Source organism: Poecile atricapillus, chromosome 3 (genome assembly GCF_030490865.1).
Source record: "Poecile atricapillus isolate bPoeAtr1 chromosome 3, bPoeAtr1.hap1, whole genome shotgun sequence".
Classification (NCBI taxonomy): Eukaryota; Metazoa; Chordata; class Aves; order Passeriformes; family Paridae; genus Poecile; species Poecile atricapillus.
In genome coordinates, this window is record NC_081251.1 from 99,837,073 (window position 1) to 99,863,919 (window position 26,847).

General features: G+C 42.8%; 2 protein-coding genes across 3 annotated transcripts in view; both read right to left on the reverse strand.

The window, feature by feature from the left end:
* The window catches only part of LIN9 (lin-9 DREAM MuvB core complex component), a 38,634-nt gene extending 37,106 nt beyond the window's left edge, over nt 1-1,528 (reverse strand). The window contains exon 1 of one of the 2 annotated variants that reach the window (XM_058836640.1): nt 1,450-1,528. In XM_058836640.1, the coding sequence (XP_058692623.1) occupies nt 1,450-1,528 (79 nt within the window). The remainder of the gene's footprint in view (nt 1-1,449) is intronic. The other variant, XM_058836641.1, reaches the window with a different exon arrangement.
* Nucleotides 1,529-7,325: 5,797 nt separating this feature from the next.
* Nucleotides 7,326-26,847, reverse strand: part of PARP1 (poly(ADP-ribose) polymerase 1) — a 32,524-nt gene continuing 13,002 nt past the window's right edge. Inside the window, exons 7-23 of the mRNA XM_058835968.1 lie at nt 26,385-26,561; nt 25,814-25,955; nt 24,160-24,300; nt 23,201-23,443; nt 22,165-22,233; nt 21,290-21,422; nt 19,961-20,156; nt 18,554-18,682; nt 14,971-15,054; nt 14,042-14,164; nt 13,414-13,542; nt 12,609-12,707; nt 11,629-11,781; nt 11,220-11,347; nt 10,790-10,851; nt 9,605-9,719; nt 7,326-8,168 (exon numbers count right to left, since the gene is read on the reverse strand). Of these exons, the coding sequence (XP_058691951.1) occupies nt 8,087-8,168; nt 9,605-9,719; nt 10,790-10,851; nt 11,220-11,347; nt 11,629-11,781; nt 12,609-12,707; nt 13,414-13,542; nt 14,042-14,164; nt 14,971-15,054; nt 18,554-18,682; nt 19,961-20,156; nt 21,290-21,422; nt 22,165-22,233; nt 23,201-23,443; nt 24,160-24,300; nt 25,814-25,955; nt 26,385-26,561 (2,205 nt within the window). The 3' untranslated portion in view covers nt 7,326-8,086. The remainder of the gene's footprint in view (nt 8,169-9,604; nt 9,720-10,789; nt 10,852-11,219; nt 11,348-11,628; nt 11,782-12,608; nt 12,708-13,413; nt 13,543-14,041; nt 14,165-14,970; nt 15,055-18,553; nt 18,683-19,960; nt 20,157-21,289; nt 21,423-22,164; nt 22,234-23,200; nt 23,444-24,159; nt 24,301-25,813; nt 25,956-26,384; nt 26,562-26,847) is intronic.

Here is a 26,847-nt window from a genome sequence, read left to right on the forward strand (position 1 = left end):
AAATGTCACCAAAAGATGTCTGCCCCATTCTGTGCACATCTACTGAAACTAGTTAATGCCCTAGTTTTGGCTTGGCAGGAGTTCATCGTTTGTAAGAGGACATATCAAGATGGCCTCTAGACATGTTTTACATTGAATAATCTTCTCTTCTGTAACACTCAAGTACTTTGTGCATTAATCCACATATATCAGCAATATGTCTGCTTTTTAGCTACACTTAGTTTTTATCGAATCCTTGTGTTCACTGAAAACAACACCCACACAAACCCTACGGAGACCACAGCACCAGTGAGGTTAAAAGACACCTCTGAGACCATCGAGTCCAGCTTTTAACCAAACACCACCATCATGTCAACTAGACCACAGCACTAATTGCCACATCCAGTCTTTCCTTAAACACTTCCAGGCACAGTGACTCCACAACCTCCCTGGGCAGTCCATTCCAATGCCCAATCACCCTTTCAGTGAAGAAATTCCTCCTCATATTAAATCTAAACTTCCCCTGCTGAAGCTTGAGATTATGCCCTCTCATTTGTTGCCTGGGAGAAGAGACCAATCCCCACCCGGCTATAGTCTCCTTTCAGGAGTTATAGAGTGATAAGGTCACTCCTGAGCCCCCTCTTTTCTAGGCTAAACACCCGCGGCCCCCTCAGCTGCTCTCCAAAAGACTCCTGCCCCTTCCCCAGCTCCATTCCCATTCTCTGGACTCTCTCCAGCACCTCAATGTCCTTCTAGCAGTGAGGGGCCCAGAACTCGAGGTGCAGATATCCAGAACTGCATGCATGAAAACACATGTTTACATGCTGTCTTCCTGTACAGCCAGGTTTCTGCTGCTGACACACAACACAGAGTCTCTGAGTTCTTCCCCGAGCATTCATCAGTGCCCCCTAGACACGGTGTGTGCACGCCCTGACCCCCCAGCCCTGCGGAGCTGCTCGCACCGTGCACGGTACGGGCTACGAATACAGGAGCCCTCCTTGCCCCCATGGGCGAAAGCCAGGTCCGGGGCGCCGGGCAGCTCCCCCCTTCCCCGGGACAGGACGCTCCTTCCCCCGCACTGCCCCGACCCCCGCGGGCAGGGCGGGCTGTCACCGCGTCCCGCCCGGCTCCCGCTTCCCGCCCCGCCCGCCCGGCAGGTGCCGCCCGGGAGGGGCGGGCGGGGGGCCCAGTCCCGGCACCCCCGAGGGCAGTGGGGGTCGCACTCTCGGGACGGAGCTCCCCGCCCGCCGCTCGGGCCGGGGCCTCGCCCGGGAGGGGCGGCGGCGGCGGGGGGTGGGGGGGGCCGGGCCGGCCCGGTTGCCAGGGAGGAGGCTCGGGCTCCGGCCCCGCACAGCGCTCGCGGCGGGAGGGAGGGAGCGAAGAAGGCAGGCGAGCGGGCGGCGGGGCGCGGCGCGGGTGTCCCGCCGGGACGAGGGGGCGGCGGGAGCGGGGGCACCGGTCCCTACTCACTCTCGTCAGGCAGCTGATCCAGCTCCGCCATCTTGAACGAGCCGCGCCGCTTTTTCAAAGGCTGCCTGGCGCGGGGCATTCTGGGGGAGGAGACGGGGCCGGGCGCGCGGCGGGCGCGCGCGCGGGGCGTGGCCTCCGCCAGCGGGCCGTGAGGGGACGGGCGGCGGGGCCCGCGCGCCGCTCCCAGGGCCAGGAACCGGGCTCGGCAGGGAGGAAAGGGAATAGCGCTGTCCCGGAACCTGGCGGGACCACACAACCATAGTTAAGGAGTCGGAGTGGACGTTATACTATTTCCAATCTAGTTGCAACTTCCTGCCACTAGCCAGGGCACCTTCCACTAGACCAGGTCGCTCAGAGACCCATCCCAGCTGGCTTTGAACATCTCCAGGGCTGGGCTAGGCAGAGCTGGGCTAGGCAGAGCTGCTCCGGGCTCACCACCTTGGCAGTAGACTTTGTTCCTAATATCTAATCTAATTTTCCCCTCTTTCAGTTTGTACCCATTACTCCTTGTCCTATCGCTACTCCTGTTCCTGACAGAGTCCCTCTCCGGCTTCCGTATAGTTCCCCTTCAGATACTGGAAGGTTGCCATGAGATCTTCACACAAACTTCTCCAGGCCTGAAGAGCCACAACTTTCTCAGCCTGTTGTCATAGGGTAGGTGCTCCAGTCCTCTTATCACTGCCATGGTCTGCCTCTGGACTTGTTCAAACAGTTCCCTGTCCTTCTTATGATGTGGGATGAGGGGGAATGGGGGATTGACAGTTCAAGATGGGGGGCAAGGGGGTGGAGGTGTTGGCTGTCACAACGGGTCACCCCAAAGTAGCTGTGCTAGCTTTGAGTCTTTAAGCAATCCCATTATATTATATCCATCCTCCTTCACTGGGTAATAACTTTCTGCTAAACTCTGCCTATTCTCCTTGTTGTTGCTTTTCATCAATGACTGCAGAGTTGAGGCTCCAGGAGGAGAAAGGGAACACAACAATCCCAGGACAGCCAGCCCTGGCCCTGCTGGCACGGTTGTGGCACTCCTCCCGAGGCAGCTGAAATGCTCACTGAGCCCAGGGCCTGAAGGTCAAGGTCTCACTTGCTCTCACCCAGTGCCAGGGAAAGCCAACAAACTCCACAGTGGGAGGCTGTTGCCTAACAAGCTCCTTGTCTTGGCCTGCCCTCTACCATCTCACCCTTGAAAGCTTTCTTCAAGAAGCAGCAGTGGGTTTTTTTGTTTTCTTAGATCTCTGCACCACAGCGAATTTTAAAGCTTCTGCATCAAGAAACATAAGCATGGAGATACCATCATGAACCCCAAGCACCTTAATTGCTCATGGACCAGACTCCTTACATAGGTTTGGCTTTGATAAGTATCTACTGTTATTATACCAACCAATATTCCTTTTTTAATATATAAAAATAAATATAAAAATGCAAATTTATCCTCAAAATAAATAAACAGTATATCTTAGTCAAAGCTAAGTCTGTCATATGTTAAACATATTGCCAAAAGCACAGTGGTGTAATCCAAAATGGATGCTATGCCTGGTTGTAGGCAGCTCTTTGAAATCACTTAGGTGAAACCAAAGATTCTACAAAATACAGAAAATGTGTATCTTGGGACATGGAATAGAGTTTGTGTTCTTAATTTGCTAATGAACTCAGATAACTAGCCACTATAGCAGGTTGAGAGGGGCAGGATATAGGTCACGTTATTAAACAACTTTAATACATAAATAAATAAAATCAATGCTGCCCTTGTGCTCAAGGGGAAAAAAGCCAGTTTTTAAGTGAAGAATCAGAGTGAAATGCTTTAGAAATTCCCTCCAGGACTTTCTATGTACATTGTAGCAGAGCTAAAAAAAAAATAACAGAAAATAGAAAATTCAAAGCCTAGCTTGCATTTCCAGCCCCCTTTTCAGGTCATTTTGAAAGGTTGTTTAAACAGCTTTCCCTCCCCTTAGCCCCCAGAGGACCTAAGACACTTCAGTCAGAGCCTTCCATACTGCACAACTCCACAGAAAGCTGCTACAGTAGACCATTGCAAAGCACTGTAGGCACAAAACTAAAGAAACTAGTAACAAAACACGACTAAATAGTAATCTCTGCTATTTCAAACACTGACCCCCACCCCCAAAATATTAAATACTGCACGATTTTCCCCTTTTAATAAAACACTTCCACCACCCAAAATGCCTGACATGGACCAGACCTTCCAGGCTCAATTAAACAACCTGTTAATGACACTAATATTTCTCTGTATTTCATCTGTGCTCCCCTTGTTCCAAGGGCTGTATGCTCAGCTAGGACTGGCGACACTGAGACTTCCACAGTTGGCAGAAGACACTGATCACCAGCAAGGTTTTTGCTGCTGTGCTTTGTAAACCTTGTCATTGGGTCTGGCTGCACTGAAAGCAGCATTGCCCAGAGCCACCCCAATGGTACAGATTTCCCTGAGCAAGGGCTTTGCAAAGGAGGGATGAAAAAGTGTTCTACAATACAATCACATTTCCCAACAGTCCTCAAGAGTGTGAATTTCTACAAGGGAAAAAAGAAAAAGGAATCAAAAAAACTCAGTGCCTTTCAGGGAGTCTTTGTAGACTACAACATAACTAGATGAAAAATGTGAGAGATTTTCCCCCTCCCCAAACGTCTCCTGCCAATCATCTCACAAATTAACAGGTGTGAAGGTAGAATTCAGCTCCCAACAGCATAATGATGATTATTCCTTCATTTCATTCCAACAGCTGCACTTGGAAAATATTTAACAGAAGCCATTACCATTTTCTATGTTGAGAGGGTAACAATCAACACTATATTATGGTTCCTGGATAAAGGACCTTTTACATCTTGGCCTTTAATGAATGCTGAAGTATCTCCATGTTCTGGTTTTTCGTTTGTCCTGTGCTCGCTGTTTCCAAGTCACACAGACGCCACCCCGATTGACAAAGCCCCAGCCAGGGCCATTTGTCAGCATGCACAGGAACACACAATGTTTTCATCAGTGCATCCTTCTACCATTCTGGCAAATCTGCAGTTTGCACTTAGGCGACGTGGAAATGACACAACTCTTCCAACAGACAGGCAGGGTGACTGAAAACATCCGTGCTCGATGCCAACAACCTGCCTTATGTGCTGCTGACTCACCTGCTTGGCACAGCTGGAGGGAGGTCTCTGACTGGCTGCACTGCTGCCATTCGCTCTTGCCAGGGTCATGTTAGGCAACTCTCCTAATGGTGTGTGCTGAAATGCTGCAGAGAGCACTGCCACGCTCCCAATGCTCCTCAGTTGCTGCAGATGATATTAAGACATGGGTTACACCACCTATTGACCAATGCATACAGAGTCCTGTCAGCACAGAGCAGGTAGTGCTGAGTCCAGGGGACAGCTATGCTGTCATTTATTCATCTCCCCTAGGCAGGCCCTGGCAGTAGGAAGCACAGGCAGAAGAGAGTGCTCCTTAGTCACTGAAGCACCTTCTTGTGAAGTCTGAGTCCTGCTGCATTAATCACATTATGAAATTAGACTTTTTAATGAGAGGGTGGGGGAAGCAGTAGTTTCCCCTTTGAGTTGTTGGGAAGTCATTCCTTCTTCTCACTTTGTCCCTGTGTATCTAATTTCTGTGGAAGTGACCTGCAATGCCCACAACAGGCCCACATGCTACCCTCACACCAAAACAAATGAAAATTATCACAGAAACTCATCTTGGTTGGGACCTACATCTGCATTTCTTCTCACAGGTGCCACTTAATCTCTAAAAAGACCATTTCTGGAGAAGCAGCCTGGCATTAATTTCAAAGTGAAAGCACATACAAGCTCTTGTTCAGATGCATGTACTCCACAACAGTAGAAACTATTTCTATAGGCATAACAGGAGCATGAGTATAATGGACTAAGTTAAGGGCCTCAACACATACATGAAAGCAATTCAGGCAAAACACTAAGTGGGATATAAACTGGCTGCAGTAACACTTCAGCAGACAATTATGTCATTATGTCCCCAGAATTCAGAGTGAGGTCTGTAACAGTCTCCCAGAAAACAAGCTGAAGCAGAGACCTCAATAGTTACAAACACTGCAGGCCTCATTTAAGAACAGGAATACAATTATTTATGGCATTGACAGTTTCATGTGTCCGGAATTCTTTTTCATATAGAGAGTATTTGTTTTGGGGTTTCCCCTGGCTTTCCTCTTATTAGAAACTGAAGGGGGGCAGGGGCAGAATGTCATTGTTTTATGGCTAAAGTATCAGGATGGGCAACTTGTACTCTAATTTTTTTTCTCAGACATTTTTTTTCCTGCATGAGCTCAGGCAAGTCACAAAGAATTTACACTGACAGCCAACCAGTAATCCTAGGCTGGCTTCTTCCATTAACTGCACAGACTATCTTAATGTCTGTGAGCCATTGTACAACAGAGCCTGCAGCCATGCTAAATAAAGATAAAATGGTTAAATATTTATAAATTGCTTCTTTTGGTAGTTTAACATTTAGATCAGAAGCCATCCCTCAACATGCCTCCCCTGAAAAAAGCACAGGATGTCATGGGACCTACTGTCTTGACAACTCGTTCCTTTCAAGTGCTTTTGACAGAAATGGGACTACCTATTCATCCAGCCCTGCTCTGTGCTCATACTCCCAAAGCAGTGCCGTCAGTGATTGTCACCACGCTGCTCTTCCCAGCCTGGCCCCGGGGAGAGGCTGTCCATACGCTGAGTCCGGCTGCACCAGCACCTGCTTCCAGGAGAGCGGATCTGCTCCCCGCTCGGACAAGCTGGCAGCAGAAGCAGCGCCTGGATTGACATCAGATTTCACTGCAGGATGGTCATAGGGCTCTCCTACAAAGGACACCTACTGCCTCTTCAGAAAGTCCTGTAAAGTCCTGTATCTTTTCCTTCTGTATTTGCGAGATTAGGGACAGCATGGGATGTACTTGCTTGTGCTGCAATTATAACTGAGCACTACATACACAGCACAAAGCACTCCTTGTGCTGCTTGGGTTGGAGCAACAGGGAACTTTCAGCCACCTCTAGTACAGGTGACAGAGGAAGCATCAAAAGCAGCTGCCTTCAACTCCTGGTCCCAAACTAAACTGTAAACTGCTTTTTTTAGAGGGGGAAAAAAAATCATCTATCTCATAAATAAGTCGAACAAGTTCTCATGTTCTCTTTCAGAGACTGACAAGATCGTACTTAAATGACTGACCAAAAGGGTTTTATGGAAGCAAAACAATGATTAGTCATTGGTTAAGCAACTTAAGAGGCAGAAGACAGGCTACTCTCCTTACTTCCTCTCAAAATCCATTATCACCAGCCTCAATCAATTTTTCCTGTTGAGCTGTCCTCAAGCCATGTAACTTACCCAGTCCTTCTACATCTCCTTCTCTCCCTGACAGCAGCTTTGTTTTTCATCACTTTTCACCCTCCTCCAGGGGTCCTGAAAAGACCCACACCATTAGCAACCACTTTAACTCCTTTTACAAAAGGCCCTGGGACACAACAACATTTTAGGAAATAGATCTGCTGGTTCCACACAGGTTACTGAAGACTGAAGCCACAACTGCCAGAATGAGCTTGAACTGTCCCCTTCTTGGGAAGTAGCCATCACTTTCCCTAATGCCTCAGGGAAATCGGTAATTTTTGAAGAGAATGATCTGATGTTGCTCTATGGTTAAGTGCTCCCATATAGCTCAATGACCAACTAAAAGTGAGACATAACAAACATCATGAAACATTGAAATTAACAGTTTGTATTGCTGCTTTGAGACAGGGAGTTCAAGACCACCAACAGTGTAGCAAGACACCTCACTCCAGGTCTTGATGGACGAAGCTTGAGCCCAAACTCAAATTATAGCTTTGTTAGGACATGAGTCTACAACAACCAACTTACATCATGTTGAAGGTAGGTATTTAAAGGAGGTTTATTGGGGCTAATACTAAATTCAAACAGCCACAAGCTCATTTTCCATGTTTACCACACCAACTGTTGACAGATAAAGTCTCAGTGGAAAGCCCAAATTTTAATTTCACCATAACTTCCTGAAACATGACTACAGATTTCAATATTTGGCATTAGATCCTTGAGAGAGATACCATGTTTGAGAACATTCTACCAAATACATTTAAATTATGACTCAAAACCAAAACAATTTGGAAGTTTTGAAACATAAAGCTGTTAGTATGAAATTAGCTTTTATTTTTTTTTACCTCAAAATAAATGCACATTTATTGTTTAATCAAGTGAAAACTGAAAAAGAGTGTCTTAAACAAGGGGGAACCGTAACAGAGCAAGTATCACAAACATGTTCAAGTTCCTTCTGCTCTTGGTCAGCTCTGTTTGGCTAAGAACAACAGATTAATTTCCTTTTTTCTTTCTTGTCAGTTTGGTCAATTAAAAGAAACACTTTAAGCACCAGAATTAGAAGTGGTATAAAACAAAACCAAGAACTCGTTCTCATCAGGATTCAGTTCCATGTATTGCCACACTTTTTATATAAAACTTTCACTAAGTGTTGTACTAATTAGGATTTAGTAATTTCTTCTGCAATTTAGCTCTTGATATCTTGGTAAGAGAAGTCTATGCATAAGCATGTCAGAAGTCAACGCTATAGTGTAACTACAGTATAACTCTAACAGGGCTTCTAAATACTGTTCACCAGAGTGATGTCTTATAGTTGAATTTCAGTTTCAACAGGTACTTCAGATTTACCTGAGCAACATCATACACAATATATCTGGGAAGAACGTTAAGGAATAATTACAGCAGTTGATATTACTGACACAGAAAAACCTCAAAACACGGTGAACTTCACCTTTGAACTTAAGTTACCATACAGATGCCTGTGTGATTAACCAGTTCTAAGAGATCAAACCACAAAGCTTTAAATCTGACTTTTCTATGAATCTGAAAATGTTTTATACAATAGTTAGGAACAAGCAATTGAGTCATGTGGAGAATAGTGCAGCAGGAGTCCTGAGTAACAGGCAGGTGAACTTAGATATGGGGCTGTGGCTCCTGAAAATTATTTTTTGTCAGAGTAACACACATCTCTCTTGTTATCTAAGCAGATGAGTCAGGTGGCTTAAATAGGAGCTACAGTTTCAGACCCAGCATTTACAATTATAATAGCAGTTCTATTGCTACCTTCCTGCACAAGGTCATTAATGCCCTCTTAATTTCCCACTAAAAATCCAAACTGGAATAACAGAGAAGAGCTCAACAATGATTGTCAGTGTTTGCACATTCTTTTTTTTCCAGAGACAGTCCCAGCTCATCTATTTGTTTCACAGTGCTTTAGGCCTCAAACTTACCTCTAATCCCAAAGTGTAAAACAAAATAAATACACATCATGTTACCTCAGCTAGCTAGTATCAACTGTATTATAGCTCATCATCTGATAGATGGTGTATTTAAGAAAACTTAAGATAAAACCAGTATTGTCATGAGTTGTGTTGCCCAGATCCTTGCAGGAGGAAAACAGCTCACCAAGGCCAAAGGCAGTTTCTACAAACCCAAAGATTGCATTACTGGGTTACCTGTTTCACTGGCAGTGAAGAGAGTGACCTGGACCTTAGACATCACTCATTTGTATGCTTATGACCTCTTGTGGATTTAAAGCATTAATTGATTTGGAGGTACTTCTGCCTGGAAAGAGACTTAATGGCTACATCTCTGATGGGCATTTAGGGCATTTACCTCAACACTTGCAGAGGTCTGAGGAACACAAAAGATGTGCTGAGAGAGGACAAGAGCACAGAGCTTGCTCCCCCACCTCCTCCTGCCCAAGCTGGCCTACCACAGCACCATGAGGAAGAAACCAGACTGGAGTGATGAGAAACCACAGGCTGCATTCCCCTCCCCTCGTCCTGCACATTTCTGGGCAAGACACTACCGGGCAGTTTTGCCTGACCACTCCAATAACTTTTGGAATGGTTCCTGTTGGGGAACAGCTATTGGTACGTGTATTGTTTCCTTTTTTTTCAGAATGACAATGTAAGTGCAACAACTGTAAAACCATCCCCCTTGCAGAAGGGATTGTCTGCAAATACTCCCCAAAGCAGATCTAAACCAAACAAAACACAGGCAAAACTCCTAACTGGCCTTAGTGAGGTCTTGCAAATGCAGCGACACTCAAACACCGTGTGCAGCCAACGTAACAGCAAAGGATACTCATTATACAGAAGACAGGTATCATTAATTCCTGTGGAGATCCCATTCCCTAAGGGAACCTCTACACCACCAAGGGTGGTAGTGGCTGTGGGATCAGGCGCAGTTTTGCCCAAGCCTAGAAAGGGAAAACAACATTAGTTACAAATCTAGGAGGCAAACAAAGACTTTGCACAAAAAGAAAATGATCCAGCCAGCCAAATACTACTTCACATAAACTTTCAAACTGAGTGTAGAAGAATCTTCAACAGAACACAAAGAATACTGTCTGTTTATTCCATTCAGCATCACCATACTTACAGCAGTTGTATTCTGCTACATTAAAAATGAGAATTTTAGACTTTCAACTGTTAATTGTCTAATCTGTATGATCAAAGCTAAACCAGAAGAGATCTGTAGCACTTATATCCTAGCTCCATTAATGAAAACATGCACATTGCAGCATTTTCAGACAAGTACAACAAACCAATTCTTATTCTCGTTAAAATTTTCAATATAAATCTGATTTGACATCCATAAGAACATGAGTAGTATGTACAGAAAAAGGTGAAAAATCACTTTTTATTCTGTTTTAGGCAACCTATTTTTTGAGCCTCTCAAAATGTATAGTTTAGGATAAACCACTCATTACTGAAGATACTGTTCTTCACTCTCACATCTTGGTACAGATGACAGTCGTGATTACCATTTCTTTTGAATTAGATAGCTAAGTCTTTTCTCTCATCTTCTTTTCCAATATATGGCACTTTTTGCAGACAGAAGTGTAGTAAGGGCAGTTGTTCCATCTGAACTTTTATTCTTAGCATTTCCTTTCTGTCTAAGCTTCTAAGCCACTTTGAAAGCTAAACAATTACTCTTCTGATCTATTAATCTCTCTTCTAAAACACAGTATAGTTATGATGAAAGTGAGTAAGAATTTGGAGAATGTACTTTGTATTTTTTCTCCAGTGTAACATCGAACAGAAGTTTCCTCCTGAACTTCACAACTTTCAGTCTTAACACTCTGAGTGTATTAGCTTGCATCTTAAAACACAACATACACATCCTGATGCAATTAAAGGGCAACATTATGCAACTTCTTAAAGGAAGTACAGCTAAGAAGTGACAATAGCTCTCTTTGCTAGGCAGAGCACCACAACCAAGTCTGCCATCAATTACAGATTACCAATGACAACTACTAATGCTTACCTTTGACACTGTGTTTTCCCTTGGGCAATTTTGTGATGTGGGAAGCATTCTTTAGTTCATACCTAGACAGCACAAAGAACAAACAACAGCACTTTACATTAGTCTTAAACTATCTTAGTGAAAAAAAAAATCACAAAATTTTCAGGCTTTATTTATGATGAGTTAATGTAAAGTTAATCTAAATTCTAGTCTTCAGGAACTCAACAGCCCTTCTTTGTCTTGATTACTAATTTTAATGATGTTAGCATTTTGTACAAGATTCAGCTAGATCTGCAACAATAGCTCTTATTTTAAGAAAAAACAGATCTTGTTTCTGAAGAAAAAACACATGCTTTTTTTTCACACTGCAGAGAAGGCTTGCAATCTTAGCATCACCTTCTATGAGGATGTATTAAACACATTTGGCAAATACTCTTCATAAGTTACGTACATATTTCCAAGGGCAACTTCTCCCAGTAGTACTAAACCTATGGGATCAGCTTGAGATGTGTGACAGTAGTTTGCACTCTTGGATACCATGTCTGCAAAATAGATGCCCTTTCCGAACATGTAGCCGGTCTGCAAGAAGGAAATAAACAAATAAATAAATACATTTGGGGCAATAAAGTAACACAAAGGCAGCACTGAATCCATCTGGCTCGGCTCCCAGGAGAGCAGAGCTGCAACTGAAGCTCTTGTGGACACCAATGAGCAACCCACTTGGGAGACACGATGTTGTTTAAATGGTGGCAGATAACAAAGGGCCCTCCCCACACAGAAATTCCCTTATTTGGTTGTCCCTGACTGTGGCCATCTCTGGGCACAGGGATGTAGGCAGCCAGAGAAGCTATTTCACCTACCACAGGAGCTTCAGGCGGAGCTATCCGCAGACCCTGCGAGAGGATCCCGGCGAAGTTGGTGGTGCGGGAGCCGTGCCACAGCAGCTGGCGGTTGTGGAGCTGCTTGAAGGGCTTGTAACGCTGGCTCTCCCCCTCACGCTCAATCCTGAAGATCTTCAGTTCGAAAAAGGATAAGGAGGAAAAGGATAACCAAGGAAATAAACCATTAGCTTCATGCAACTCATCAGAGGGGAAAAAAAAAGTCATCCAATCTGCAATGTACGTTGATCTGCTATGGAAATTGATTGGGATGGGTTTTAGTGTTTGTAATTGGCTGTATCATGCTAGCAAAAAAGAGGTAACAGCAATCACGTAGTACTTGTTATTGATTACTTCTCCATCTCTTCTGCATTTTCATGAGGCTCTATTTTTCTGAAAAAATCATTCAATGAACTAAAGCTTAATCTCAGATAATTACTCCTCCACCTTCCCTTTGAGGCAAATTAAATTAAAATAAAAACACCAAAGCAAAAATACCTCATTAGAGTAATCTCTGCCTAGACTTTTGCTATTCTAATTAAAAGAAAATGTTCTACCAAATCATCCCTTCAACAGAGAAAACTGGGTAAGCGACTCAAAAATATAAGGCAATTGCAAACAAGCAAGTCAACTTACAAGAGTGTCTCCCTGAAACCTAAAGTCTTCTGATAAAGTTTTCATAGCTTTAGTTACTTTCCCATGAAAACCTAAGTTGTTTATCACATTCCTTCTAGGAAACGTCTTTTGATGGATGTTTCACATGACCAGTGTGCTTGGGAAGGTGGTAGCTTAATTATCCAATCCCTGGTCATTGTCAAGAATCTATAAATACTAGAGTCAGAGAATAAAGTGCTTCTTTTCCTGTTCTAACACTGAGAAGCGTTTGTGTGAATCATTTCATGTCCTTTAGTGACAGGAGAGTCCATCTTCCCAAAGATAAACCCCAGTATTGCCCAGCTTACATCCACGACTTTGAGGTCATATGCGTTGTGCGTAGCAGCGTGAGTGTTCTTCACATATTGTTTGATAATCTTAGCTTCTTCTGAATCTTTGTCAACAACCTGCAAAGAGGCAAATGAGAAATTTCCTCAGCACACAAACTAGCAGCCATCTTATAACGTGACAACATCCACCCTATGCCTGCAACTGCCCCCTTTAAACCTCCTCAACCATTTAAGTGGAAATACATTCCTAGCTAGAGAAGATGCACAGATACACAGACAGCCACAGAATGTCTGAGACAATGAATGGAAGTGAGATGACTTTCAATGCCACTGCTCAAAGAAGGGTCAGCCAAGGACTGAGTCCAGTCAAGTTTTCAACACTTCCAAGATCAGAGCTTCCATGACCTCTCCGGGCAACCTTTTCCAATGTCTGACCACTGTCAGAGTAAACAAATTAAAAAAACCCAAACAAACATCAAGAACAGAAGTTTTTTTCTTTTGTTTAAACACAAAATCCTGTATTTCAATTTGGGCCCATTGCCTCTTGTCACTGGAAACCACTGAGAAAAGTCTGCCTCTGTCTTCTTTTCTTCCTTCTCCCATCAGGTATTCCTAGATATTGATACAATATCCCTGAGCTTTCCTTTCTCCAGGTCAAAAGAGCTCAGCCCTTTCTGCATCTCCTTGAACACATGCTCCAGTTCCTTAACCAATCTCAGTTCCATATATCTATCCAGTTACAGTTTGGGTGATTTGTTCTACTCCAAACTAACAGGACATCAGCTTGTATCCACAGCCACTCATTGCCTTTTATTTCCTTTACCTTAATATCTGTTTTAAGTTTTTCATAGTTGATGTCAATTGGGTCTTTATCTCCATCTTCATTTCCACCTCTGAGAAGGCTGTAAGCAACCTCAATATCAAGCAAATTGTCCAGCATCTGCACTTTAGCCTGAAGATTTGAAACAGGTTATGTTATGTTACTTAGGCCTTTGACATGTTCAAAGTCTGGGATACCCCAAATTTAAAAAGTGTATGACAATCACTGGCCACTGGTGCCATCTAATAACACAACAAAACTGCCTTTAAATATAAATATATATATATATACACACACCCAAATGTATTAAAATATACACATATATACACTTAACATCTCTATCTTCTAACACCTTATGCATATAATTATTTACACAGATACATGTACTTAAACAAAAAGGTATTCTGAAGAAAAACAAGCTTAACCTCATGAAAGCATGAGGTTAAACTTGTTTTTTTTTCAGATTATCTTTCTGCTTGTAAGGTTTTAACGCTTACTTTAACCTCTGCTTTTATGAGGTTAAGTAAGTGTTAAACCTCACACAGTCTCTATGTTAGATGTCTGACATCAAGACCCGTTGCCTGCAAATAACATCTTCCAACATTTACAAAAAACAGTTTTTAGTCAATACCTGAATGTATTCCAAGTTATTTAGGAGAGGTGGTTTCTTCATCCCAAAGTCATGAGGAATCAGTGTATAGAAGCGGTTGGAGAGGTCCAAAATCTGGGATTCTGAACCACTGTCAGAAACTGCCTAGACAAGACAACAAGCACCAAAGAAAATTACTGAGTAAGTCTCCATTGCAATAAAAACACACAAGACACTTAAGGACTAACACAGGAGCAGCAATGCAAATAGTGCTTATGCTGGAACTCTCATAGGACTAAAAAGAACAATTCTATTTAATTGTCTTGGGTGTAGCAAGTCACAGTATTTGTATATCACAAAAATATACAGAATTGTGTATGAGAAAAATTTAATGGGGATTATATTTCTGGAGGGCAAAATAAAGTCTTCAGGATACCTAAGTGGTGCATATCCTTGTCAAGGTTCTGAACTTAAGAACTTCCTGTATCTATGCTTTGCTAGGGAGCCTGTGACAAAAAATAAGTGGGTTATGCCGGTACATTTCTGCAATCTGTAAAGGCAATACTATGCAGTGATTCTGGAATGGTTCAGATCACGATGTGTAAATACAGCAACGTTATCAAACCAGACTCTTTCCTGTGTCAACTTAACCTTTATTCTCATTCTCTGACAGACTTCTCTGGGGTGGAAACACTAGCTCACTAATTGATCAAGGCACCAGCTTCATTTGCTCAGCTGCCCTTTATGTGTGGCATGGCCTAAAGTTTGTGCTACAAAAATGCTGAAGACACAAGTACTGCCCATGCTGGTACAACAGTGAAGAGACTTAACTGGTTAGCCACGGAAGCCACATCCTCTTCTCCAAAGAGAGAGAAAGCACAGATCTTTATATGCACACCTCAGCATCACCACAGTGAGCCCAAAACAGCTTCTGAATTCCCTTTTTGCTCTAACATCTCTTTTACGCTCACCTGCTGAACCTCATTCAGGATGGAATATGCACTCTGGATCTGTCGCTTGCTCAGTTTTCCCAATGGCATCTTCTGCAAGTCAATCTGATAAAGATATAAATATTAAACACAATTTCACTACATTTAAACCGCTGCAGCCTTCCCTCTCTGGTTTCTAGAGAACCAATTTCTCCACGCTAACAGGACTGACCAACAAAGTATGGAAACATTTTAGACTCTGTGGATTGAGGAATTGTGTCAGAAGGACACACTATTGAGAACACATCCTATAACCAAAGGAATACTACAATAGAAAGCTAAGCACAGATGCTAGGGCAACACAAAAAACAGGATATTAAGTATCTGAAATAAAGTTTAATATTAACCTGGTGTCAGATGCATTCCTTAATCAGTTAAGTAACCATATGCTTAAGGCTGGCAAAGAAGCAAACTGAACAAAGTAATTCTTGTTCCTAAGATCATCTGTGTCTCTAGGTACAATCCAGACACCCCTACTGCCCTGAGAATCAGGCCTTTTGATATTGTTTTCATAATTTCTAGCTACTTTACCGGGAAAGTAACTATAAACATAGATGTTTATACATTCCATTAAAGATATGCCTTTTGATGGATGTCTCTCACAGCCAGTGTGGTTGGGAAGGTGGTAACCTGACTATCCAATCCCTGGTCATTGTAGAAAATCTATAAATATTGAAAGGACAGAATAAACCTTCTTCTTTCATCACTTCGAGCTGTGTCTGTGTGAATCATTTCTTGTCTGACAGTGACACACCACCTTCCAACTTTACCCTACAATTGTCAAGATTCAAATGGAAAGATGCTGAGGTGCTTCGTATTCATGAAAAATGAGCCAAAATCTGTCAACTAAGTTAAAAGCTATGTCTTGGTTGCCTACATTTATCCACTTACTTAATTTAATATTGGCTTTCTTTCTGTATTGATGGATCTTGGGATAGTATTGGAAATCGTTACATTGTTAAAGGATCATCCGAATGCAAAAATGTTCACAAAAACCAAGCCCAGTGGAGTCTTTTAGAAAGATTATACATACACCCTCTAGACTCTTGACAGTACTCACCATACACTCTGCAGGGCAAACTAATTTTTACTGAAGTTGATTTAAGATTCAGCTCATGGACAGAAGATCCTATGAAACCATGCCTATCACATACTGTTCTGGCTACGTCCCACACTATTTATCCACTATGGAGCTAGGAAACCCAGGTGTATGTAAATCTTCTCTGCAAGATGAACTCGGAAGGCTCTTCCAAGCCAGAGACTGGGGTGAAAGCCCTGAAGTGATTCTGCATGGAGATTGCATGTCCTGAACTGGGCTTAGGAGAACTTTCCTTTAGTGACAGCTAAGTGTAGATAAAGCCAGATACCAAGAAAAGCCAAGATGGGCTGCAAGAGGGAAGACAGGCTTCAAAACTGATCATATCCTGGGGAAACAAGAGGCACAAAGACAATATTATTCTAATGAAAACTGATCTGCAATAGATTTGTAACTCCCAAACTTTTGGGGCCAATACTCTCTTGCTGAGTACCACCTGTATTATGTCATTATTAGCTGAAAAATCATGCAGGAGATGTAGAAGTAAAATAGGTCACTTAAGTTGGATATGCAGAAAAGCTGCAGACACCTATACTAACTGTAAGTTATAGAAACATGTGAAGTAACACATATAGTCACTAACACACAAACTCTAACATCTATAAAATAAAACATCTCCCAATCATGGGATTTAGGAGCACAATTCCAACAAAGCTCACAAACAGCCAAAGGCCTGGAATTTCTGTCTCCTACAACCCATGGGAGGTAGACAGAATCCTGTAGAGCTAAGCTTTGGTTTAAAGCTAAACTGCATCCAAAGTTTTATCATCAGATGTGCCAAAAGAACACAGCAGCCAGGGGCTGAGCCTAAAACAACTGCACTGAAATTATCACTAGATGCACTGAGCGGAATGGCAAGAATTAGCTCTGCATCACAGATGTGTGCACCAGGATTGTCAGAAGAGGCAAAGGAGGCAAGGGAGGACACAGCACTAGAGTTGACTCAGTCCTCTAACAAGCCACTTCATGAAAAGTAATGAGATAAAACAACGGTAATAAACTCCTGTATGCTTGGTGAGGTGAAATTCTTGAAAGCTAAGTTAGAAGGAGGAGGATAAATGCATCAGATAAATCCATGTCATGCAATGGAAAGACCAAGAACTTGGAACACTGTTGGCAAAGCAAGAGGTGCCTGGATGGAACAAAATATTCAAGATCAGGCTAATTAAAGGAACTAAGCAGTTGTTTCTGAAGGACACACAGAAATCTCTAATCAGGAAAAATATTATTTCCTCTAAGAGAAAACAGCTGTTCAGCAGCATCAGTACAGGAAGATAAATCTAATAGGAAGATTGGCCCATCTGGAGTCTCAGTTCTGCTATAGATCTGCAGATGGTGTGAATTAACATAGTTTCAAGAGAGTTCTACAAAACCAAATGACATGAGATGATGAACAGTTCAGAGTCTTCAGCCAGTTACAGTTACAAAAAATTATTCATACTTTACAAGACTTTGATGTAAAGTACCACTGGAGATATAGGAGAACATAATTAACCCAAGATACTACAACACATTGGGCAAGCCATCTGAAAGCTTTCAGGTAAGTTGCAGAAAGTGGTACAAAGCCTGTTCTGAAAGGTAGGCACACCAAATAATGATACACAGGGCAAAGAGCAGTTGCTTAAATGTCAAGTCTTAGGCAGGATAACTAAGTTGTCTGAAGAAAATTGAAATTTGTTATATAGAATTAGTTTGAATGGTTGCATTAGAACAGCAGGAGCTCTGCACACCAGCAAAACAGTGCAAGGAGGAGACATATCATGCTACCAAACCATTCTCTGAAAGCTTGCCAGAAGGATGGATGATCAAGAAGTATGGAGGAAAAAAGAATAGATGAAAATAAGAATTTTATTAGAACAAATGAAAAATACAACCAGAACAATCTCAAGTCCACCCTGTGCAGAAGATCTGAACTTTGACAAGATACTTCCATTAGAGTATGTATCAACTGGCAGCATTTCTCTAGTCTGAGGTTGCATCTCATTTGCTACCTAAATCCACGGTAGTCCTGCACTTCCCAGCCCCCAGTTGCGGTTCCCTGCTTAGAAAAAGAGTTCACAGTGTCATATGACCAGCACATCAGTTATCTGTGTTAATACCTTAAGAGCATTCAGCAAACAGCAGTCACTATGCAGGTGTGATTGGAAAAAGACCCACAAACAAACAAAACCACGCAATGATTACTGCTCCCAGGACTGGCAGGCGATTCTCTCATAGGCTTGTTAAATCAAAGACACTGATAGACGAAAAACGCACCTGTCTTCAAAGAACTGCATGTATCATTACTAAGTTACTACTTCCAGGGCTTGGAAAATTCCAGTCAGACTCTTGCCTTTGTTTTAAGACAGATCTAAAACTCACACTTGGCTTTTGGGAAGTATGAAGGACTTGGGATTGCCCAGAACTTGCTTCTGTTTGTGCAAGCACAATGGAAGGTCAGAAGGGAGAAATACGAATGTGTGTAGTCACCTCAAATTCCACCATTGCTTTCTTCATGCTCTCCACATCAAAGATCATCTTAATAAGATCTTGGATTGGCTTAGCAAGTTTTGATTTTGTCCCTGCACCTACTGTCAGTTTCCTGACAGCTTCTTCATCCTGGAAGGTAAAAATAGTATCAGAATTAGCAAAATCACAAAGGATAAAAGTAACAGGCTGGCTGCCATGGCAACAACTCAAAACCAATTTAGTGTGTGCATACTATGACTAGCCTGAAGTTCATGGGGAGCGTGGGACATTGCTCTGACAATCTGGAACAAAATAGGCTTTAAAAAAATCACCTATTCAGTAATTTGGCAGATATTATTTCAAGAGATGGCACTATAAAAAATAAGCAGAAAGTAGAATTAAGGGAATAGGAGCTCTCTTTGAATTGCTGCTTCACCTCAAGCAGGTATTAATTACTTTTTCTGCAAGCTTTCTGCTGCATAGAGACTTTCATATGAAAAAACGACTGTTTACTTTGCTGCTTTTATGAAAAACATATGTAATAACTAGTTTCACCAAATTTTTGTAATAAAAACTGCCATAGATGTACACAGGAATCATCAATTAGCCATAATACCGTCTTAATGTCTTCATGGAGAGAGCATTACACGAATAAATCATCAGCCAGGTGCTTTGAGTAACACATTATACTGAGACAGACACTTTGCCACTGCAGTATTCAAATTTCCAGAATAAAAGCCAAGCTTTGAGTGCTTTGCACTGAAAGATGACATCCATTAATTTAGCCACAGAAAAACAAAGTCTTGAAAATATGTGCTCTGGCAACTTTATAGCTATTAACAGTATTCAACAATTTAGTCTGAAAATAGTTCAAGTGACAGGTATGCCCTTAAATAAACACACAAACCCCTGGAAAGAAGGAAGAGAATTCTTATTTAGCTTATCTGTCTAAATAGCCAAATCTTACTGGCAGTGAATAATTTCTTTCTCAGCCTGCTCAGTACGTGCACTGAGTGGAATACTGCACTGGAGTTGCTACAGCATTTGGGAGGATTTTGGAGGCAGCAGACAGATGAGAAGCATCTATTTTAAATTTTAAAAGATTGAGTTTTCAGACAGGACGTATGTGAACTGACTGCTGGATTAAGTTCAAAATAATATCCTTGAAGTTACAGAGTAAATAGGAACAAGCAGTGAAGGGACATCAGATTTGAAACAGAAAACTGTAGTTTCCCAACACGTCTATTTTAATGAACGGTACTCCTTGATCTACAGCTTTCCCCTGTAGCAGAGGGAAGATGCAACAGCTGCATTTTAATTCCCCTAGTTTGTTAAGTGCAAGTGACTGAAGAGCAAGCACAGAAAAAAACAGTGACAGCAGGAAACCTCAGCAATGCTCCACCTGGGACACGGGCATTTCAGGGTTACCTGTCCGTAATCTATTTCCAGTGGGTAGAATTTTTTTGGATATTTAGTGAAGTTCTTTGAATGCCAAGAATTGCCAGTTTTCTCTTCATACAAATTCAGGAAGTGTTCAATGGCATCTTCTTTTGATGGCATCTGCTCCAGCTTGTTACTGCCAATTACAGTGCCCACACGGCCCCAGGATCGGAACACCCAGTATCTGGAGAAACGGAATGGGAGAAAAAAACAGGCATCAGCTAGTCCAGTGCTATCTGCATGCCATTAATTTTATGGAACACACTCTCTCATTGGTGACTGTAGGAAATCAACAGAGGAATCACCATATGTCCAAGAACTGGCATGAAAAATGCCCAGAATAAATGAGTACACAACAGGAAAAGAGAGGCTAACATCTCTTCAGGCATAATGTTTTGTAAATTATATTAATGTTTTGTAAATACAAATCTTCATACTATATGTCATATATTTGAAAGACAAAGACAAAGCATCTTAAAGCCTCAGGCCCCAGAGTTCAGTATTTTAGAGAAACCAGAAGTAAATCAAGTATTTGTTTGTACTACTGACAGCACCTTGGGTGAGCTCCTGTAGTATTTATGGGGATACAATCAATCAACCCTTCATATGTCAGGTATGAAATGCAGGCTCTGAAATCCTTCCACGTACTGAATCCCAGACTTGATACAACCTCACACAAATGAGACAGTAACAAAAGCTTATTAAAAGCACAGTGAAGTGCAATAAATCTGGAGCTGAACCACAGTTGCTGCTACCCTGGACTTCTGTGTCACATGTTTGACAGGGACAGTTTTATTTTAAAGAACCTTCTCAGTCTCTTCATCTAATCAGCAATGCAACCACTGGACAGCTCTGCCATGCAGCCAATGAGACTGGAAAGCTAAACACACAATCAGCTCCTGACCATTTAATGCATTTTGTTATGCTTCAAGGGCACACAATTCAGGCTAACACTGTGGTAGAACAGCCAGAACCTGGTTTTGTTTCCCAAGGTTACAGCTCTGCGATTAGAAGAAAAAACTATGTTAGAGAATATGGGGAAAGAAAACCCACTTTACGTTTTGTCAACACCCACAAGGAATGTCTCCATGCAGAGCAGAGATTTCTCCATGGGTGGCTTGTATGGTAGGCTTGGAGGAGTTAGTTTGGTTTTGGTTTGGCTTTTTTCATTTGTGTGGTAGTGTTTTTCTTAAGTAACTATACCATCCATTATCTTCCCAAAGACATTTTACTCACACTTGGCTTTTGGAATGTCAAAAATCCAATATTTATTAGAAAAAAGTGAATAAAAGTATTTTAAGGGAAAACTAAACTCACCTGTTCTCTCTGTCATCCTCTAGCAGCTGCAGTTTATAATAGGAATTTGTTCCTTTCACAATATCTACTAATCCCAGGGTTGCACTGAAAATTTTCCCACCTTTTTCAAAAACATGAGCAGAATCCTCCAAACCTGCAGAGAAGAAAAAATTAGAACACAGAGGAGGAGGTTACTGTTTTAGCTCTCCTTCCTGCATTTGCACTCATCCAAATGTTTCATGCAGCAGTGTGATTTAACAAAAATACTGCAAAAAGAGTGACCACACAGCTCATTCAAAACTACTTGGAACATGTTTTCTTTTAATGAATTGTGACCACATACCTTTAGTGAATATTCATTTTTAGTGAATATCAATCCTAAGTAGAGGAAAAGAAATTGTAACCTTTGATAGAGGATGATCTAAAATCTAGGATCTAATACTGTGTGAGCAGCTGAAAGAATCCTCAGGAGAGATGCAGTTCTGCAGGTGTCACACTAGCAAATGGACTGAAAAACAAAGGCTGGCCTTGGATACGGTACAAATTGTCAGAATATCCATGCACCACAGGTTTGGAGAGCAGCATCAATAGATGCTTATGCCAAACCTGTGTCCTCTGCTGGCTGGGCCTTTACTCACTCCACTGACAGGAGATCCTGAAGCTGAACAAGATACATGCCTTAGTTTAAGTGGTCCTTCTGAAGAAAGCTGCACTAGAAAATCCTGGAATATCCAGCCTTGGATATCAATCAATATACTATGTTAAAGGTTTAAAAATTCATGCTTCTCAATAAAAATTCATGGAACCCTCATCCTTTCACAGAAAAACCCTTTTGCAAACAATCATGCATCCTGAAGACTGTGGGTGGTGCAGACACAGGCACTGTTATCACTCACCAGAATCAGGGTCTACTGCTGCTCCACCCTTCACTGTTAACTTCATTTTCTTTTCAGATTTGCTAGGTCCTGCAGTGAAAGACAGTTAATTTTTTTCTTAGGTGAGCAACACAGTTTGACTTGAATAAACCTTAAAATTCTCAATTTGCATAATTATCACCCTAAGGTGAATCAGATTCCTAGTATATGAGCACACCGACTTCAGTGACTTTTTTTTAACCTAGCTCTAGCAGCCAAATCACAGCCCCCAACCCATCAAGTAAATGAGAAACTACATTTCCCCAGATTTTATCTATTTATTTCTTTTCTCCTGGCCCCAAGATGTTGACCATCTAATTTTTTACCTGCACTGCAGATAAACACAACCACAAATGTTAAAGTGGGATTTAAAAACCTGACAGGGCATGGGGAGTGTTTGGATTCCCTGGGGATGCTACTGTGGTGAGACAGTCTGGCAATAACACACCCAACTGTATGACTGAAAGCTCCACTTGGAGGACACAGAGAACAGATTCTGAAGAGAAGTGAGCAAATGTGATGGTTTTGTTCATCATCCAGGGCTAATAATGCAAACTCTCTATGGCACTGGTGAGCAATGCCACCAATATTTTTCCTCCTGTTATAAAAATATTATGTTTTAAATCAAGTAGCACAGAGACTCAGTGCTCTGGACCTCAGTATTTTCTCACTTGCCAATACTACCTGAGTAGTGTCTATCATTTTGGTGTCCCAGGACCTCCTTGGGGAAGCAACACTAACCCAAGCTGGTAGAGAAGCTCATGTTTTATGAGGAAGAGACTGAACTGGTGGCAGGGAGCCCGGGAAGACTGAAGTAGGGGAAACAAGAACCAGTTCAGGAGACAGTTCCATGTTTACTTAAAGCTAGTCTTGCCCTGAAGTCCATTATATAAACTTATCATGAGAAGAAAAAGGCAGAAAATTCAAGGAAAGGGTAAGGACAGACCATACCCAGGTTTGCTTTGTGCATGCACAGTACTGAACAGGCCCGTGGATAAACAACCGCTTTGTTCCTCACCTTGTTCTTCTTTGACCTTCCCAGCGCTCTTTGTACTTGGGGGCTTGCTGATCTTCCCATCCACAGCCATTTCCTCGTGCTCCATTTTCACCTCTGCACCCCAAGGTGAAAGAGCATGGAGAGACACAAGATCCTGGAAGTCCTTGCTGGAAGATTTCACATCCTGAAGAAATGCCTCTGAGACCACACGGACTTTGGCCTCCTTCACTTCTTCCATCTTCTTGCTCATTTTCTCCACATCCTCTGCAGAGGCAGTACAGGAAGGGGAGAAAAAATGCATCTGTGAGGTTTTAGACCACAGACTCTCCTTCTGGCCATGATTCAGGGTTCTGTAACACTTAGTTAAAACACAATTCCACTACATTTTGCATTCACCATGTTCTTTGGAGAGCAGAGTTCTCTGGTTCAACGATGCAGCTTGGGCTAGAACAGGAACACTCCTGTTATACCTGGCCGGTCCAGTTCTCCCTTCCCCAGATCTCAGCTGGAGCTGGCCTTTCTGATGGATGGGAGCAGATATCCCACCTCAGCAGTCAGTTTGCACAACTCCAATGCAGAGCAAGAGCAGACTCTAAGCTGCCAGCAGAGCAAACAAGTGCCCTCAGTCACCCACAGTCAGCTCTGGGGATTCTCCAAGGCAAGCATGGACACAGCCCTCAGCACCCCTCATCCCAGCAAAGGTGGCTTGCACACCACCATGGTCTGCACACAAACCCCAGCTGCCATTGACCCACGAGAGCATTAAGGCACACAGCCTGCTGGGTTAAATTGCTGGGTGAGCAAAAATCAAACAGCACACATCTGTCTACTTTTCCAAGCACACTCAGGCCATGTGTGCACACAAAACACTCCCCCTAATCCAAACACTGATCCCCAGACAGCTCTGAGGACAAGTGTCCCTCTGTAATCTGCTCAGCTCTGTTACCATTGCTACCAGTAAGCACAGCATGGCTGCTCACTCTGGGTGCTGATGCACAGGGTGGCTTTGTTAGCTGTTGTCGTCATCTTTCCTCCCAGGTCCTCCACAATGCCTTTCACCTCCTCCTTGTTCTTTGACAGCTTCCCAACAACCAGGATCTTCATGTTGGTCAGTGGTTTGTCTAAAGGTTTGGAAATGACACGTCAGACACAGGCACAGAGTCCCCTGGACAAACAGCAAGCACGAAGTGACAGAACCCCCCCTTCTCTGTACCATCAGCTCAGCTGGCAGGGAGATGAGAGGCCAAGCAGGTCTGACCTGTGCTAAGCTAGCAGGACAGAGTTCCCCATCCCAGAGGAAAGGCAATGAAGCTCAACAGCTGCCAACAAAAAGAAGGGATGAAGGACAGGGAAACGGTATGTAGGCTTATTTGCCCTCTTCTTAATTTCTTTTTTTACGTAAAAAGAAAAGAACCGGTCTTCTTCAGCACTGTGCTACTAGGGACTGTGCTTTGCTTTCCTTCTCTTTTGGTGCCTGGATAGCATGGGAGAAATTCCCTTTCTGAGGGGCCGCAGAGAGAATTATCTCTCAAGCAACACTGTTGCACTCGACAGTACAAGGTTCTACCATGCAAATGCCATGAGAAGTCAGGAGCAAACTGGTGACCATCTGAGGCTCCATCACATCATGTTAACATTTCAATTCAGGCTGGTCCAGGACATGGCAAGTGTCTAAGAGCATATTTGCACTGCTATAAGGTAAATGCTGACAACTCTAATTGACCAGCTGAGGGTTGTGCTTCCTCTTCTCCCCCCAACTCAGATTAGTTTGGCTGTTAGTGAACAAAGCAACCTGGCTTTAAATCTGGTCAACCTTTTGAGTTTACTTTCAGAGGACACTGGGGCTGGAATCAATTTGCTAATCAAATTAATTACTTTGATACCTTGTCTTCATTGCTAAAATAACATGAACTTGCTGAAGTTAACTGTGCAGAATTACTCACACCTTTTTAACCAAGTAACAATAACGGCCTGCACCCAAAATTATGGCCAGAACTAGAAAGGCTGATTAAGAAAAAAGTCAACATAGCTCTTAACAGACAGGCTTTATCACCAAAGCATATAATTCATTCCAGCAAGCTACAGGGAATTTCTTAAATCCAACCTTTTGCCAGCTGGAGACAGCACATCTATTTTGCATAAGGGGAGTCAGTGATCAGTAAAGCCAAATCTCAGTAGACAACTTAGAAACAAAACAAACCCCTGAAAAACCCTCTTGCCCTCAAAACCTAAATTTATGTAGAATATCTGGCATTATGGACATCCCTGGATGGTCCCCAAAAAACCAAGTGAGGTGGCATTTTGAAGCAGGCCTCTCCTGAGACACCAGTTGCAACATCAACCTTTACACTTCTGATTCACTGCATACACATCATTACCTCACAGTCAAGAAACACTCAAAACAATCTGTGAGTAAACAACAGAACCTCAAGCCCATGACCCCAGACAACCCAGCATATCAGGGCTTATCTTTGCTGGGAAGATGAAGCACAGAAGACACTTTTTTTTATCAGGAGAGCTCTGCTTGCTCAAGAGCAGGAGACCGGTGGGACTGCTCAGGTTGGCATGTTTGTTTGGCTGGGAATGCCAGCCTGAACATCATCCTGAACAACCCATGCCCAGCCAGACCCTCACCTCTGGGTGCAGACATGGTCTCTGACAAAGGAGCAGATGCAGAGGGAGGAGGTGCCGAGTTCACAGCTGCAGCATCCGGAGGGAACACCCTGTCCTGCTTCTTACATTTAAATTTCTTCAGGTAAGGAATTTCCCGGAACTCCTGTGGGATGGAAGCATAAACAATTTTAAACAAACAAACATTATTGTAAGGTTTAAAGGATAAATTGAACACTAGCCAGATGTTGGTATTTATTGCACGTCTTGGAAATTATTTTTGAGACATTCACACTAAGGTGGACAAAACCTCACTTTACTGACTGAGAACACAAAGCTGGAAGGGGGTAAATGATGAGTTTTAAATCAAATCAACAACATCTCTTTCAATTTCGTGTTACTGGAAAGAATATGATTTATTTATGCATTAGCTGCCTGCTCCTGAAGGGATGTGGCTGTGACAGAACTTGCCCACTGTCACAGCTGCTCAGCGCTGCAGCACACTCTGCTCTCCGGCATCCTGCACTGACTGTGGCTTGTTCAGTCAGTTCAGAAACATGCTTCAGAACACCAGATATACAGTAAATGCTCTCACCTTTGGGATTACCCAGTCTTTCCTGTTGGGAGTCTGTGTTTTAGCAACACACTTGGTCCAGGCAGTGATATCTCCTGAACAGTAATAAGCATCACTCTTGAACACGAACTGCCCCTTGCACTCCTCGCAGGGCAGCAGAGCTCCAAACGCCATCCCATCTGCTACTCGGTCCAAGATCTAAAGCAGCAAAGAACACAGAGCAGGTCATGGCAGGAGGAGGCTGGAAGCACACACACTGCATTACCCTGGGCTGCATGAGAACACGACAGCCAAGGGGCGTTGGAAAGAGATGATGTTTAGAGTCCCCTCCAATCCAACCCTTTTTATAATCCTGTGGGTCAGGAGAACCTACCTACCACACAGCACCTGGCCAGGCTGCTGTGCCAGAACAGCCAAGGAGAAGATGAGCTACTGCATCTGAGCACATGAGTAGGTAGGTGGGAACGTAGGCTCAGACAAGTCC